Below are 15,394 nucleotides of genomic sequence, written 5' to 3'. Positions count from 1 at the left end.
AAATGCTAAAAATGCTGGCAGGGGCTCATGGGAATTGTAGGCCATGAACATCTGGAGGACCACAGGTTGACTACCCCTGATCTAGGTCAAGGTCTCACTCACTTAGCTGCCTTCTATTTCAAACTTAGGTTAGTCACAATCAGGCTCTGCTCTACCATTACTACAGTAAACCTGATTGTAGGACTGTGGTAAGCCTTTCCTTGCATTAGCCTACCAACAGTTTTGTCAAGAGGCAAAGAGGTTCTTTCCCCCCAAGAGATTTGAGGCCAATAAGCACGCCAGTGATGAAGGAAAAGGGTTTTTATTAATATTGATGATAGCAAATTGTTTTTAATGGGGACAATCTAGATAACTAGGGAACTCAGTGTACTTATACACTGTGGTAAGCAGCACAAGTTGGTGGCTTGTCATGTGGATAACACTATGGTTATGTTCTATAGAAGAAAGATAACAGAACATTTCTATTCTTGTATTTGTCATAAACGACACATAAGGGGGAGGGGGAAGATATGTGAAGTGAAGCACTGTTAGACCAGACTTACGGAACTGAGATGGCAATGGCAGTTTACACTCATGAAAAGATTACTGTTGAGTTGTAAGATTAGTCGCCCTCCTCTTTCCTCCTTTGATTAGTCTTTCAAAAACTTTGAGAAGTTGGCTTCCTCTAGGGAAGTGTTTTCCATATCTCGAATAACAGTATCAGATTCGTATTGTTAACTATTTTACATCAAACCCTTCTCCCCCTTTTTTATTCCACCAATATCTCATGGCTGCCTTTCTCAACCAGGGTTTTGTGAAACCCTGGGTTTTCTTGATGGCTCTAGAAGGGTTTCCCAAATGGGTGGGAGTTTTTATATGTGTATGTGAGAAATATTTATTGGGTGATATGACCACATATGGTCATTTTGATCGAGCCACCCACCCCTCCCAAAATGGTAAGTGATGGGTTTGGAGAGAGTGGGAGGGGCCCCAGTTGGGCCATGTACATAGCTAAGCTTCCCAACTATATTCTGGACGATCGCACCGCTTCTGGGGTTTCTTGAAGCCTGAACAATGTTTTAGGGGTTTCTCAATGGTAAAGTTGAAAAAGGCTGCCTCATTGAAACATTGCTTTCAGGTTCCTTAAAAGAGTATAATTCTGTTGATGATTGCCCTGTCAAAGTCAATACTGTCCGCTCTGATCAGCAGCAGCTGCCCGGGCTCTCAAGGAGAGATCTTTCACATGATTTAATACTCTGTCCTATAACAGGACTGATTCTGCATGGAGGAATAAAACATGCGCTGCCTCCTGCTTGCAAACCCACAATAGGAAACCGTGCGTTTGCACACTTCCTGACGGGAGACCCCTCCTGTGTTATCCTGCCTTGTCTTGGCTTTTCTCTTCCCAAAGAGGCGGCGGAGAAGCCTAAAGTGTGGACAACCTGCGCCTCCCCCCCCCCCCCGCCACTCCTCAGGTTGTCAGTCAACACAAGCCACGAATCCCTTCACAACAGTTGTTTTGGGGACACAAACTTCCTTCTCCCCCCCAAGCCCCAACATTAAATTTGTATATTTAATTTAAATAGATGGGGGGAGTTCCGTGTAACGTACTTCTTTAGTGATCGGAAAAACATCCACAGAAAGCTGATGAGTGTTATAATAAGAACATTTTTCTGTGACATAAAAGGAAGCTGAAGCTGAAAACATGCTAAGGAGAGACAGCCTTTCGAATTTAGTTTCCAGCTAAGGTTGATTGCATCTAAGTGTTTTTTTTTTAAGCAGTTAGTAAAAATAGGAAGTGGCAAATTCGGCTGCTAAATGCATGGTCAGGAAGCTCCTTGAAGTAGGGTTCACACAACCCTGATCAGAGAATGGACACAAACTTTGTTGGACAGGAAAACATTTTGGCTGCCAAATGGACAACTCTTGAATTCAATATTTTTGTTGGTTTGCTTTGGTACCAGTTTCTTGCTCCTACTAAGGATTGCCAAATCTGGTGCCATAAGCCTCATGGTTTGCCAGAAATGGAGGAGAGAATTTACTGCAGCCTCTTCCTGCTTTCTGAATGACTAAAAGGATTAGTGCTGCCAACCTCCAGGTAGTGACTGGAGATCTCCCATTTTTTTACAACCGATTTCCAGAGCACAGAGATCAGCTCTCTTGGAGAAAATGGCTGCTTTGGAGGATGGATATGATGGCATTGTCCCATGCTGAAGTCCTTCTCCTTCCAGAGTTCACCCTAGGGTTCCCAGCTCTCAGTGGGGGAATACCAGGAGATCTTGGGGGTGGAGCCAGATTTAGAGAGGGAAAGGATCTCAGTAAGCTATAATGTCACAGAATCTAGCCTCCATGAGAAGTCATTTCTCCAGGGGAACTGATCTTGGTTGTCTGGAGATCGATTGGAATAGCAGGAAATCTCCAGGTGCCACCTGGAGACTGGCCACCCTACTCTACCCTGAAAACCTCCTGGTATTTCCCAACCCAAATGTGGCAACTCTAGGATAGGCCTCACAGCCTAAACCCAGAATGTGTGTGCGTGTTGTGTGGAGACCATCAGAGAGGGAAGGAATGCATCTCGATAGGATAAGAAGGGATGGCCTACATTTCACTTCTGCCCAATCAGGAGCAAACGTAGTACTGAGCACCAAAATGTCTGTCCCCAGACTTTGTTGCTATATCTTCTTTTCTCAGGGTCTTGGTGGAGCTTTCCTCTCCTGCCAACCTAGTAGACCACAGTTTTAACACAGTTTCTGTCATTTCAGAAGCACACAAAGTGCTGTGGAATACACTTAAAACAACCTGCCTCTGTTCTAATGTTTACTAGGGTTCTTGTTTTAATGTCATCCAAGCAACACACAACTGTGTAGGCCCACTGTGTTAACACCATGCAGTGGAGGACAAATTCAAGTGTGAGGATGTCCTTTGCAAGGATGAGAATTTTAAATACTAAGCCAGACAATCTAATCTGGAGACAGAAGAGTGTGTGTGTGTGAGAGAGAGAGACAGAGAGAGAAAAAACCTGGTAGGATGGGCAAATACAGGAGGAGGAAAAAAATAAGGTCAAACTGGCACTGTTGATATTCAGCAACCATGATCTCTGAGCATAAAAATAATTTCCGTTATCTGAAGCCCATCTAACATAGCCTAGTTTCATCTTCAGTTCTTTCATAGTCCTGCTGCCCCTTCCACCTCTATGTTCTTTGATTCCTAACTGGACTTCTGCAAAGCAGATTATTGGGCCACTAACCCTTAGCCCTTCCCAAGTGGCCACATATTGTGTGGCATGACAAGCCAGGTTCAAGTCCCCACTCTGCCATGGAAGCTCACTGGGTGACACTGGGCCAGTCCCATGCTCTCAGCTTTCTGTAGTTGAGAGATTGGTGATCATGGAGGTTTTTTTAATCTATAACATCTGGGTCCATATCTTTAGAACCAGTGGTGCATTTAGATGACCCTTGACCTTTAACTTAATAGTCTTATACACCCTCGCTTTAGATGGTAATGTATGTTTCAATTGTGAAAATTGAAGGTCTCTCTGTTGAACTGGGGCCCTGGACTTCCACCCCAAAGTCCAACTCAGATGGCATCTTTGCTTGAACCTTCTTAGAGCTTTGATCAGGGTGTTACCTGGTGGTAAACTTTAAATAAATAATTAAAAAGTCACCACACAAATCTATGGGATTCTCCTCACCTGCCCAAAAAGCTGGTCCTAGAAAGGTTGGTTGCATCTGGATGACCCAGGCTAGCTGAATCTTACCAGAAACTAAGCAGGGTCAGCCCTGGTCAGTATTTGGATGGGAGACCACTAAGGAAGTCCTGGGTCATGACACAGAGATAGGCAATGGGAAACCATATCTGCAGGCTTCTTGCCTTGAGAACCCTGTGGGATCAACTTGACAGCACTTTCCACCCTCAGAAAGCTTAGCAAGAAACACCTATAGCTCAGGAAAGAGGGAAGAGAAGGAATATTGTCCGTGCATTACAAGAAAAGAATAGGGATTGGTGCAAAATTGGCATCAGGGCTGTCCTTTCCTGCAATCCAAATCCTTAAGCGCTGTCCGTTGGACTGACATGCATTTGCCAATGCTAAAGGCTCACACTTCTGCTCTTGTTTAGGCAACATTCCTGTTGTGGTGAACGGTAAAAGAACAGTGGAACAAGGCTCTAAGTTCTGATATCGGATGCATTGCTCTGCTTCGCTCAGGAAGTTGTGACGCAAATCATGGGTTGGGTTTGAGGTTTCGGAAGCCTTCTGCAAAGGCAGTTGGCACTTCCCTTGCCCTGTGGAAGTTCTCAGAGGAGCAGCGGCTGTTGGCAAAGCAGGGAGTTATGCAGGCGGAAGAGCAGATGCCCGTCCGATGTATGGGGAGGATTTTCTTGGCTCTATGCATGATCCTCTTGATGGGATGCACAACACAAGGTAAAACTGCCAGCCGTTTGTTCTTTCTGCAGTCTCCTTGGTCAGGTTTATAACACCGGGTAGCTGAAGGTAGATACAAGGCGGTGGAATGACGGGCTTCTCCAGGGGGTGCTCTTCTGTCATGACTGTTGTTCTTGGCTCTGGACAGTAATGCTGGCATTAGGGGCACATGAGGTCCCTAATGGGTTGCCAGATGTTTCCTAGACACTGGTGTGTCTGTGGGGGGCAGGGGGAGGAGATAGGGTTGACGGCTATAGGTTGGGAAACTTCAGGAGATTTGAGGATGGAGCCTGGGGAGAACAAAGACTTCAGTGAAGTAGAATGCCATAGAGCCCACCCTCCAAAGCATCCATTTTCTCCAGGGGAACTGACCTCTGTAGTGTGGAGAGGAGCTGCAATTCTGGGGGATCCTGGGGGCTGGCATCTTTATGTCCCATCCTTCCCTAGTGAATTAAAAGAGGGACAGCCTGGCTTTTGCGAGTGAGTGTGCTCTTCGGATACATTTTGGTGTACAGAGCACTTTTCAGTCATTTATTTTACAGTTCCCAGGAGGGTGAGACCATACCCGTAGCTCTAAGGAAGCACATCCTTCTTGGTTGGAAAGGCAATACTGTCCAACTTTCTAAGACTTAAATAAGGGGAGTGGGAATGGGAGCAACTGAAGTAACAAAGAAAAATCAAGAAGTTTTTGAGTGTTGCTGTGGGATGGGGAAACACGTTTGTGAATGGTCAAGGATTCACTTTTTGTTTTAATTTGAAAGGTCTTCAGGTGTATTCTTATGGAGAATCAGCCTTCATATACATATCTGTCTGTCTATCCACACCAGCTTGGTGTAGTGTTTAGGAGTGCAGACTTCTAATCTGGGGAGCTGAGTTTGATTCCCGCTCCTCCACATGCAGCCAGCTGGGTGACCTTGGGCCTGCCATGGCACTGATAAAGCTGTTCTGACCCAACAGTAATATCAGGGCTCTCTCAGCCTCACCCACCTCACAGGGTGTCTGTTGAGGAGAGAGGAAAGGGTAGGAGAACGTAAGCTGCTTTGAGACTTCTCCTGGTAGAGAAAAGTGGTATATAAAAGCCAACTCTTCTTCTTCTAAATAAAACTTGCTTTCTGTAGATGTCTATAAGCAGCAAATCCTTCCAAAAAGAAACACAAACATGTCAAGCAAAAATATGGTAGATCAAGGGTCTTGCAGAAGTTATGTCTGTGGGGCTCTGCCATCCCATCATGGCTTTGAAAATATGCTATCATTTTAAGTATAAGTTTCAGTCTTTATAATCACAGGCTTCAAGGTTGCCGAACTAAGCATAAATTCCAGAATGGCAAACACAATAGTGCCTGCCCTGATCTAGAAATTCTGTTTATATAACATCCATTAAAAATCACACTTAGTTTCAGGAGTTTAGCCCTTTGGATGATTTATAGAAAACTATGTCCCCATGATTTCACTTATAATGTGTGTATAGCTTGGGTTGTTACCTGCTTGGGCAGGTAAGCGGGAATATGTTTGTCTCTGGTGTTATATCTACCTATCTCATTGACTATAATGGATCTGCTTGAATGTAATAGGGTTGCCAGCTCTGGGGTGGGAAATACCTGGAGATTTTGGGGGTGGTGCCTGAGGAGGGTGGGGCTAGGGAGGGGAGGGTCCACAGTGAGATAGAATAACAAAGGGGCTTTTTGCACGGCTTCAAAATAGCACAATGGTTGCTAATTGAAAACGCTACTGATTTGGAATAACGCACGACGTCGTAGACAATCTGCAACACTCCTGAAACCGATCAGCAAAAAGCGCTTCGTTGTAGCGCTTTCAGGGGAATCCCAAAAAGTGGATTCACCCTCCGGAAAGCGCTACACTCTTGCAAACAATCTGCAACACTAGCGATAAAGACCTGTGCGTTAACATTGTTGCGGTTTCTTCAAAGTCCCTCCTCCTGAGCCTGTCCTCCAAACTTCCGGCGAAGCGATCGCCATTTTTTTTTCTCCGAGCGAGCGGGGATAAACGCACCAGCGAGCCTCTTTCTGTTTAGAGGCTTCCCTGGCTTCAGTCCTTCACCTTTAGTCACTAAGCACAAACCACATAAAAGCCCGTTTGCTGAAATAAAGTCCCTTTATTTTTTACACATTAATTCAGCCGAAAATCGGGCCCGTGAGCGGGGGGGGGGGGGATTTTTTTTTTTATCACTCGAGGCAGCGTGGCAACGATCATACGATCAAACGACAGCTCACATTAGGCAGCTGGATGGGTCTCTCCATTGTAACGAATCTACACAGATTCGTTGCAATGGGTCTGTTTTTTTTTTAAAAAAACCTTTCTTAAAGGGAAAGGGGCTGTTTGGGAGCATGCTAACGGCTGCCCATTGGCTGCTTGACGGCCAGGGGCGGGACGAGCTTGGCAATAGCGCTTCCTTTCTAGCGATTTCTGCCGAGACCGGAAGCCTGTGGGAAACGCTAAAAAACGCAACTGATTCCACTACAAAGGCAGGTATGCATAACGACGAATTCCACTATTTTAAATGGCGATTTTTCATTCCGCAAACAATTTGCAACAAAGATCCCCGTGCGTAAAGGCCCATAGAGTCCACCTTCCAAAGTGGTTGTTTTCTCCAGGGGAACTGATCTCTCTTGCAATAGCAGGAGCTCTACAGCCCTCACCTAGAAGCTAAAAAGCGCAGAGCCACCGGCTGACAAAAATCCCAGATGAGAGGAAAGCTGATGAAACGGACCTTAGCTTCCAATTAATTTTATCCAACAGCAGATACTCTTTAGCAACCGATTAAGAATACACTGAAAAAGGATTGGAATCTTAGAAATGTCACCCACTGAGGAAGATATTTCTTGAAAATGAGTTAAATGCCAGATCTCGTTTTGGCTTTTGTTTCTAAGACTAAAGAAGATTCTGTTTGCATGTAGCCATTTCGTCAGTTTTCTTCTCGTCTACCACCTAGAAGCTGGCATGGCAACCCTGTTACAGAATATAGGATTGTGGCATGAAGCAGAACAGCAAGGTGTTTAGTAAAGCAACTTCCTCTGTAGGGTCCTCAATTTTGTCTTTTGGCATAAAAGGACATTTCTGTAAGCATGATGAAACTGAGGGTTCTTTTCTAGACGCCAAAAGTTACCACACAGGATATATAAACAGCCAGAAGGAAATGCATCTAATGATCACACATTCTAGATACATTTGTGAGACTTCTAATTTAAGCTACTTTTTCCTGTTAGGCTGATGAAATCATGCTTCATTCTAAATAGCTTTTAGCCTGATAAGTTTTAAAACCATCAGATCCACCTCCCTGCATACCAAGTTGGGATCGCAATAAAGAACCATTTAGGCCAGCCTTTCTCAACTTTTTTACCGTTGAGAAACCCCAGAAATGTTCTTCAGGCTTTGAGAAACCCCAGAAGAGATGTGATCATGCAGAATATGGTTGGGAAGCATAGCTGTGGACATGTCAAACCAAAGCCCATTCCAAGCCCTTGGGGGGGGGGGGAGTCAACATAACTATATATGATTTTATCACCTGATCAATGTTTAATTTTTAAAATTAAATTTAAATTTTTAAAAAATATATAATGAATTAATTCCCACCCATTTGGGAAACCCTTCCAGGGCCATCGAGAAACCCCAGAGTTTTACAATACCCTGGTTGAGAAAGCCTGGCTTAGGCTGACAAAAAACAGTGGGATTTTTTTTCCGCTTTGTTTAAAAACTGCTATTGAAATGCAGTAGTTTTACCAAACAGAGGATGGGGAGAGAAAATGTTGTTTAAAGGAGGAAAAAAATTCTATCCTATCTGGTTCACAGAATGAGTGTAATACTTACTTGGATACTAATACATAGGATGCCACTTATGTTTATGGCTATTAAGAGGACTTCTTGAACCGATGCAGCTGAAGATATGAAGCGAAAAGGGCCAAATCTTATTTTTATTTAATAAAATTGATTGGTGCTTCTTAGAAAGCTCGGAAAGCGAGTCAGTTGAGATACGGAAGGAAAAGGAACAAAATAGATACCGCAATATCTCAGTGAAACTTGGGTAAACAAAAGACGAACACAACCAGAAAGGTTTCTTTGTAATCCGTTAACACTACTGAAGAGCGAGATTAAAGATTAATTCTGTAAATTGCTCAGACAAGTTTCAAATGCTTTGTTTGGCTCCTTTGACTGTTAGGAAAGGGCACAGGCACTTCATTGGAATGTTGTTTGGCTAAATGGAAAGGAATTCAGCTGAAACGTTTCAATCCGAAAATATTCCCCGCAGTAGGAACCATTTCCAACAAGTTAAAAGGCATCTATGGGGGGTGTCACCTGTTCCAATGGCTTGAATCTTAAATTGCACTCCTGCCTTTTGTGTTACTAGATTTTATTTATTTATTTATCTTCTGACTTTTATTCTGCCCTTTCTCAAAATGATAGCGCAAAGTACAGGAAATATGTGTACACTGAATGTTTGTTGACCAAGGGATCAAATATATTATTTTTCTCTCCTTTTCCAGTCAGATCACACACCCTGTGTTTTTAATTTTAATTGAGAACACACAACCATTGGGTCCAATTACCATGGCCAGCCTATCATAAATCTACACAAACAGACTGACCATTATACAAAGAATCTGAAAAGAGATCTAAAGAAATATTTTATTGTTGTGGAGTGATCCCATAACAATGCAGAAGTGTAAGGTTTTATTTTTTTAAAGCTGTTTTATTGTTGTAGCTGGTCCCTGTAGAAATGTGGAAGTGTTTTGTTTTTTAAATTAATTTCGGGACTCGGGTGGACAAAAGTTTGAGTCCCCAGAACAACCACTGTGAAGAGATTGGTGACTTGTGTTGATTGACCACCCAAGGAGCTGGGGGGAAACTCTGGGTTGTCCACACTTCCAGATTCTCCGCCTCGTTGGGAGGCAAAAAGCCATGATGAGACAGTAGGATAATGCAGCAAAGGTCTCCAGGAAATGTTGTCAGGAAATGTGCAGTTTACTATCGTGTGTTTGCAAGCAGGCGGCAGCACATAATTTATGCTTCCATGCAGAAATGGTCTAGGTTTTAATACCCTGCTTTTCACCACCGGAAGGATTCTCAAAGCAGCTTACAATAACTTTCCCTTCCTCTTCCCACAACAGACACCCTGAGAAAGCTCTGTGAGAACAGAACTATCAGGACCCAAGGTCACCAGCTGGCTGCATGTAGAGGAGTGGGGAATCAAACCCAGGTTGCCAGATTAGAAGCTGCTGCTCTTAACAACCTTTAACGGGTGTTTTCACTTTCCTTGGTAAACCATGTGATAGTTCATAGCATGGCTCAGTACTGAAAGGGAACATGAAGGCAAAGAGGAAGACTGATATGTTGAGGGGGAAAAGGAGCAGGGATAGGGGTGTCAACACTTTCCAGGCACCAACAAAATGTCTTTAGAAAGCCAATGGGGCCAGGTGGGCTTCTGACTGAAGGATTTTTATATGTTGATTTGGCAGTAGTTGCAATCAAAGCACAAAAGCATTTACTGTGTGGTTGACAGTAAACTGTGGGAACCATTTTGTGACTGGCTCTACCTCCTTTGGGAGCCATTTTGTGGCTTCATCAGAATTCCAAAGCAGGCTCAAACAAGGTTGGGGACCCCTACTATAGCCGTGTTAAGAGGCAAATAAATGTGTGCAGGAGGGGCCGGGGGCTGTTGTACTAAGCCCTACCCCCCAAATAATGCTGCACATCCTTTTATAGATTGGAACTGAGCCTGTGACTGGAAACTCTTACAAGGCAAAGTGCCTCCCAGCCTCCTGGGAAAACTCCCACAATTCTTGTGACTAGTCTGTTCTGACCTTTAAATGCATATGTGTCAGCTGGGGGCAGGGCTTGCCCTTTGCCCCTCCACATTCAGCCTACATTTATTGACTGTGTGAGAAAGATGTGTACTAAATACAGTGTCCCCCAAGGTAACTTCTTATCTGGAACCCACAGAAGGAAAAACAACTGTGGGTGAGATTTCTGAGCAGAAAAACAGCTGTCATGGAAAGGGTTGTGCACCCTCTTCTCTGCACTGCCCTTCTTAGTGCTTTTAACGATCTTTCTGTTTTGTTTTGTTTTTTGCTTAAAAGTAAAAGGACATTTGTGTGTCCTAGAAGCCTATAGTTGGAAGGGGCCATGCAGGCCATCCAGTCCAACTCCCTGCTCAATGCACGCAGGAGTTGTCAACCTGTGGTCCTCCAGATGTCCATGAACTACAATTCCCATGAGCCCCTGCCAGCGTTTGCTGATGGGAATTGTAGTCCATGAACATCTGGAGGACTACAGGTTGACTACCCCTAAAAGATCCATGGTAAGTATCTGTCTAGCTGCTACTTGATGTCTGCCAGTGAGAGGGAGCTCACCACCTCCTTAGGCTGCCAGTTCCACTGCTGAAGTACTCTGATTGTTATAAAAGAGACAATGCAGATAGATTATTCAGCAAGATGCTTTGTTTCTTTTGCCATGTATAACTGAGATCCAAAACAGAGTGGAAGATTGCAGCAGCCACCTCCGAAAGGAACACCTCTTGCATTTTCTTGTGAAGTGGAAAGAGCTGCCACAACATCCCATGTCTTTCTCCTGCTAGCACATAAGCAGACCAATTGGTTGGGCAATAGTTTGCAGGTGTTAGCAGGCCACTGCAATGGCTGCACATGCTCTTTGTGCATGAAGCAGCCTCGTACCGAGTCAGACTCTTGGTCTATCAAGGTCAGAATGGTCCACTCTGACTGGCAGTGGAACTTCAGGGTCTCAGCCTAGGGAAACCAATCTCCAGGTGGCAGGGTGAGATCTGCTATTATAGTTGATATCCAAATGGCCAAGATGTTGAACACTATGTCATCATACCCTGCAGTGTTTTCTCCCCTCCTCAAACCCCTCCCTTCACAGAGTCTCAAAAAATTCTCCAGATATTTTCCATCCCAAAGCTGGTAACCCAGGCTCAGGCATGGATCTATCTGAGCCTTTTAACAGGAGATGTCAGAGTTTAAACCTGGGATCTCCTGCATGCAAAGCAGATGCTTTAGCAGTGAACTGTGGCTCCAGCTAAGACTTCCATCATTGTAATGTTGTAAACTGCCCTGAGCCCACTTCTGGAGAGAGATGGTCTATAAATCTAATAATAGTAATAATGATGATATTTGAGCTAACCGCAGAAGGTTATCTTGGTTGGCTCATGGTCTGGAGTTGTGTTCCAGGTTCTTTGCTCTTGCCTTGCTTTCTATCACCAGCAGATCTTAGCTTGCCTTGTTCTGGCAAAATGTTTGTTCAGCAAGAGCAGCGTAGTTAACTTCATCGGCGGCAAGGGGAATAACAGGAGACATTGGTTCTAGGTAACCTTATTAATCCAAAGAAGTATCCAAAGACAAAAGACATCAGAGATCTTTTATGAGGATCCTCCAGAATGACACAAAGGAATGTGCAACCTGGAGAACTTGAATGCCTGCACACTGTTTTGTGTTGTTTTGATTGGTCAGTGTAAAATGAGCTTATTCTCTTTTTTCTTTCCCATGACATTTTTGCTATATTGGTCCGTTGCCTTGTGGCCACAAGAACAAAGGTGGTAAACCCTCTGAACAAGAATATGTATCACAACAGGTACCCTAACTCTTCCTAGGACCCTGCCAGTGGGAGTAGGCAATATTGACCTTTGATGGAACAGGGCCTGATTTTGTAGAAAGCAGCTTTGTGTGTTCATGTTGGGCTCACGTTGGGTTCTTGTTCTAAGAAAGTCAACTTTTAAGGAAGTCACCTTTGAAATATCTATGCCATTCTTACGTTTGCATCCTGCCAGCAGGGTCTCATGGGAATTGTAGTTCATGGACATCTATGATATTCTATGGACATCTGGAGAGCCAGTTTGGCCACCTCTGATCTAGACTCTAGCTAAATATCGATTGGACTCCCTTTATATGGATAACCCCCTGACACCAAGAACCAAATGCTCTGGAATGTACCAATAGGTAAAACAGATGGCATGTGTGATATTAATTTTTGTATGGTTTTAAGGTTTTAATATATTAAGCTAATGACAAATTGTCATTTTATTATATGTTTGTAATGGACATAAATGTTGGAAGCCACCCTGAGCCGGCATGCCAGGAAAGGTAAGGTATAAATTGAAAAATAAACAAACGTTATTAAGGATTATGAATAAACCTGATTTTTAAATATGTAAACAGGGGTTCCTGTTCAGACGGGCAGATACATGAGGGTCAGATGCAGACCTGATGCCCTTTCCTTGAATTGTCGTGAAGAACAAGGTGCCCGGATTGTAATTCCTGAAGGAGCTGCTAAAATGATCCTCCCTCCCAAGGCTGAACCAGTAGTGTAAGTAAAATGAATTTTCACAGAACAAAACCTATTGCTGGCCTTAGTCTATCTTGAAAATATTGGTTTGCATCTAGGGCATGATCCAAATTTAAATTTTTCATCACAAAACTTTCCTGCAACAGCAATCAATAGCCAGAAGAATAAGCATTTTGAAAACTTGTTCTTTGCTCTGAAAATGGCTAAACCAAATCCGGGTTGGTTATAACTGTTGAGGGCAGAGGATGGACCAAAGGTCTGCATTGCATTTCAGTATCATCAATCTGATTCAGTCTGTAATGTGCTCTTAGTGGATAAGGTAGAGCGTGACTTCCAATGTATTATTTTTCTTTAAATGATATGTTTCAGGATGAAGAAATTTCAAGAGCATCCTGGTGCTTCTGCACTTTCTGAAGACGATTATGGATCAGGAAACGAGATGGAATTGGAGTCTGGGTCAGGCATCGATGACAATGTTGATGACATCATTGTTTCTGATCTCACTCTGCACCAACGAGACCCGGCTCTGAAGCTCAGATTGACAGACGAGGGCTTATTCCTGCAAAACCAGCAGCTGTGATCTCAGCCAGAGCCCATTGCTGCCACTTTTGTTTCCCTTTTGTGTTGTTGCTACTAAAACATTACACACAGAAGAAATATTTGTGTTTGTGTGTAGAGGCCTTAAAACATTTGTGTGCCTTAAAATACTTCAATTTTTGTTTGCTCTAAATCTTTTGAATGCTAGCTTTTCCTTTTAAAAGATGTGTAGGCAGATCTCTTTGGTTATGGGAACATAAAACTGGTTAGGAAAGGTAGACAGTTGCTAAGTGAGGAAAGAATTAAGTACCACCATTTAAAAACTTAAGCAACAACAGTGGAATATCAATAATGAAACACCAAACAAATGCCCTTGAAATATTGCCTTTCACTTGAGTCTATTCCACTTGACTCCAGAGCAGCACTTCAAGAGAGAACTGCAAGATATCTGTGTATTCTTTCCAGTTTATGGGATACTGCTTTAATGGTGCCACCCTCTGCAGTTTACCTAATTTAAATGTAAGGTGCAATGTAATCCTCTACAATTTTAAGCTGCAAATATTTGAAAATGTTTGCATTATTAGTAAAAAAAATTAATCAAAAAGTGGTATTACAGGTCACAAAATACCTGTTACATTGTTCCCATCTGGAACTAATTTTGAATTTGAGGAGCTAAATGTCCAAATCTTTTGTTCTATTTCAGCTGTATCCTTATGTGATCTTGTGTTTGCAGAGATACACTTCTGAAAAATTTTGTTCGTGTTAAGACCAGTTACTTGGGCTCTCCCCGGGTGACGTGCATTTTTAAAACCTATAATTCTAATAAATCTAAGTGCAAGCAAAAACACATTCTTATAACTTCATTTACTGAATTTATACCCTGCATTTCTCCCCCAATGGAGACTCAAAGAGTCTTACATCTTTCTCCTCTCCATTTATCCTACAAAGTTGTTTCTCTCTTCTCTTCACAATAAAACTATTTTGTTCTTTTAAGCAGCCTGGTGCTTCACTCCTTCACATATTCAAACTTTGCCAACAATGTTTCCTACTCAAAATGGCTGCAGCATCCTAACTGCTTAACAAATGATCCGAAATGGAAGTATCACACAAAAAAAAATCATTAACTGTATTCTGTGTAAAAGTTCAACCCACTGTCCAATAAACAAACTAACTAACAAACAAACAAGCAAACAAGCAAATCAGCCAGCTGGCCACCTCTGGTTGTCTACAGAAAGCAGCAACAATTTGTCTCTCAAGACTTTTTGTAGTGCTTCATGAAGCTATTACAGATCAAATCAATCTAACCATAATCAAATCTTTAAAATGCCTGAGAAGAGCTATCGACAGAAGCAACCTTTATCTGCTGAACACTTCTGGGCTGTCAGAGCAAGAACTTTGTTCACAAGCACTAGACATGTCAACTGATTAAGAGATTATTCAGTTGATTAACCATATTCAAATCTGTTGTTACATTTTATTTCTATAAACTAAACCCTCAATTTGGGGGCATTAGTGAAACCCAAATGCCCCAGGCCCTTGCATCTGACTTTGATTCTCCCCCCCCCCTAAAGAGCAGCCTTAGAAGGCTGTGAGTGGCTCTAAGCAGAAGTTTTGTGCTTGCCATCTTCTGATAATTTTTCTGATAAAAAGAAAATCCTCAGCTGTCTACCCACAGGGGGTTAAGCAGACCCTTCTGCTATTCCTCCAAATGTCAAAGTAGACATGTTATGTAGACATATACTTATGGGTGCCTGCGTGTGTTGTGCACATGTACATCTTTTAAAGGGTTGTTTTTTCACTCACTAATGAACACATTCAGTTTTTTCTCCATGATCTTGGATTCATATGAGAAGCTTTTGTGCTATAAAGGCAATGTCTGTGCTGCAGAGCATCCATATTGTTACCTCCCAAGATGACATCACCGTGTTAAAGTGTTTCTATGGTGGAGAGAGACCAATATTTATTTTGAACACTGGTTCTCAACCTGGGGGTCGGGACCCCTTTGGGGGTCGAATTATCCTTTCACAGGGGTTGTGGCAGGGCAAGCAGCTTGGCTAGGGGGCGGGGAGCCATCCACGCAACAGCCTTGCAGGGTAGATTGAGATAGAGCATTCGTCTGTCTGGGACAGTGGAAAAGAGATCGGCATA

The 15,394-nt window shown here is 43.0% G+C and overlaps 1 protein-coding gene across 1 annotated transcript; it reads left to right on the top strand.

Annotated features, from left to right (window-relative positions):
* Positions 1–4,238: 4,238 nt before the first annotated feature.
* Positions 4,239–14,239, top strand: SRGN (serglycin). Its single transcript, XM_077350553.1, has 3 exons — positions 4,239–4,399; positions 12,583–12,730; positions 13,079–14,239. Exons 1-3 carry the CDS (start codon positions 4,309–4,311, stop codon positions 13,287–13,289), a joined length of 450 nt encoding a protein of 149 aa, XP_077206668.1. The 5' UTR covers positions 4,239–4,308; the 3' UTR covers positions 13,290–14,239.
* The last annotated feature ends 1,155 nt before the right edge of the window (positions 14,240–15,394 follow it).

Source organism: Paroedura picta, chromosome 8 (genome assembly GCF_049243985.1).
Source record: "Paroedura picta isolate Pp20150507F chromosome 8, Ppicta_v3.0, whole genome shotgun sequence".
NCBI lineage: Eukaryota > Metazoa > Chordata > Lepidosauria > Squamata > Gekkonidae > Paroedura > Paroedura picta.
The sequence above is the reverse complement of the archived record's forward strand: the minus strand, read 5'-3'. Positions and strand labels throughout refer to the sequence as shown.

Coding starts and splice junctions, on each gene's coding strand:
- SRGN (XM_077350553.1), top strand. CDS start 4,309: ATGCAGGCGGAAGAGCAGATGCCCGTCCGATGTATGGGGAGGATTTTC. Junction 4,400..12,582: donor GATGGGATGCACAACACAAG/GTAAAACTGCCA, acceptor ATATGTAAACAG/GGGTTCCTGTTCAGACGGGC. Junction 12,731..13,078: donor CCCAAGGCTGAACCAGTAGT/GTAAGTAAAATG, acceptor GATATGTTTCAG/GATGAAGAAATTTCAAGAGC.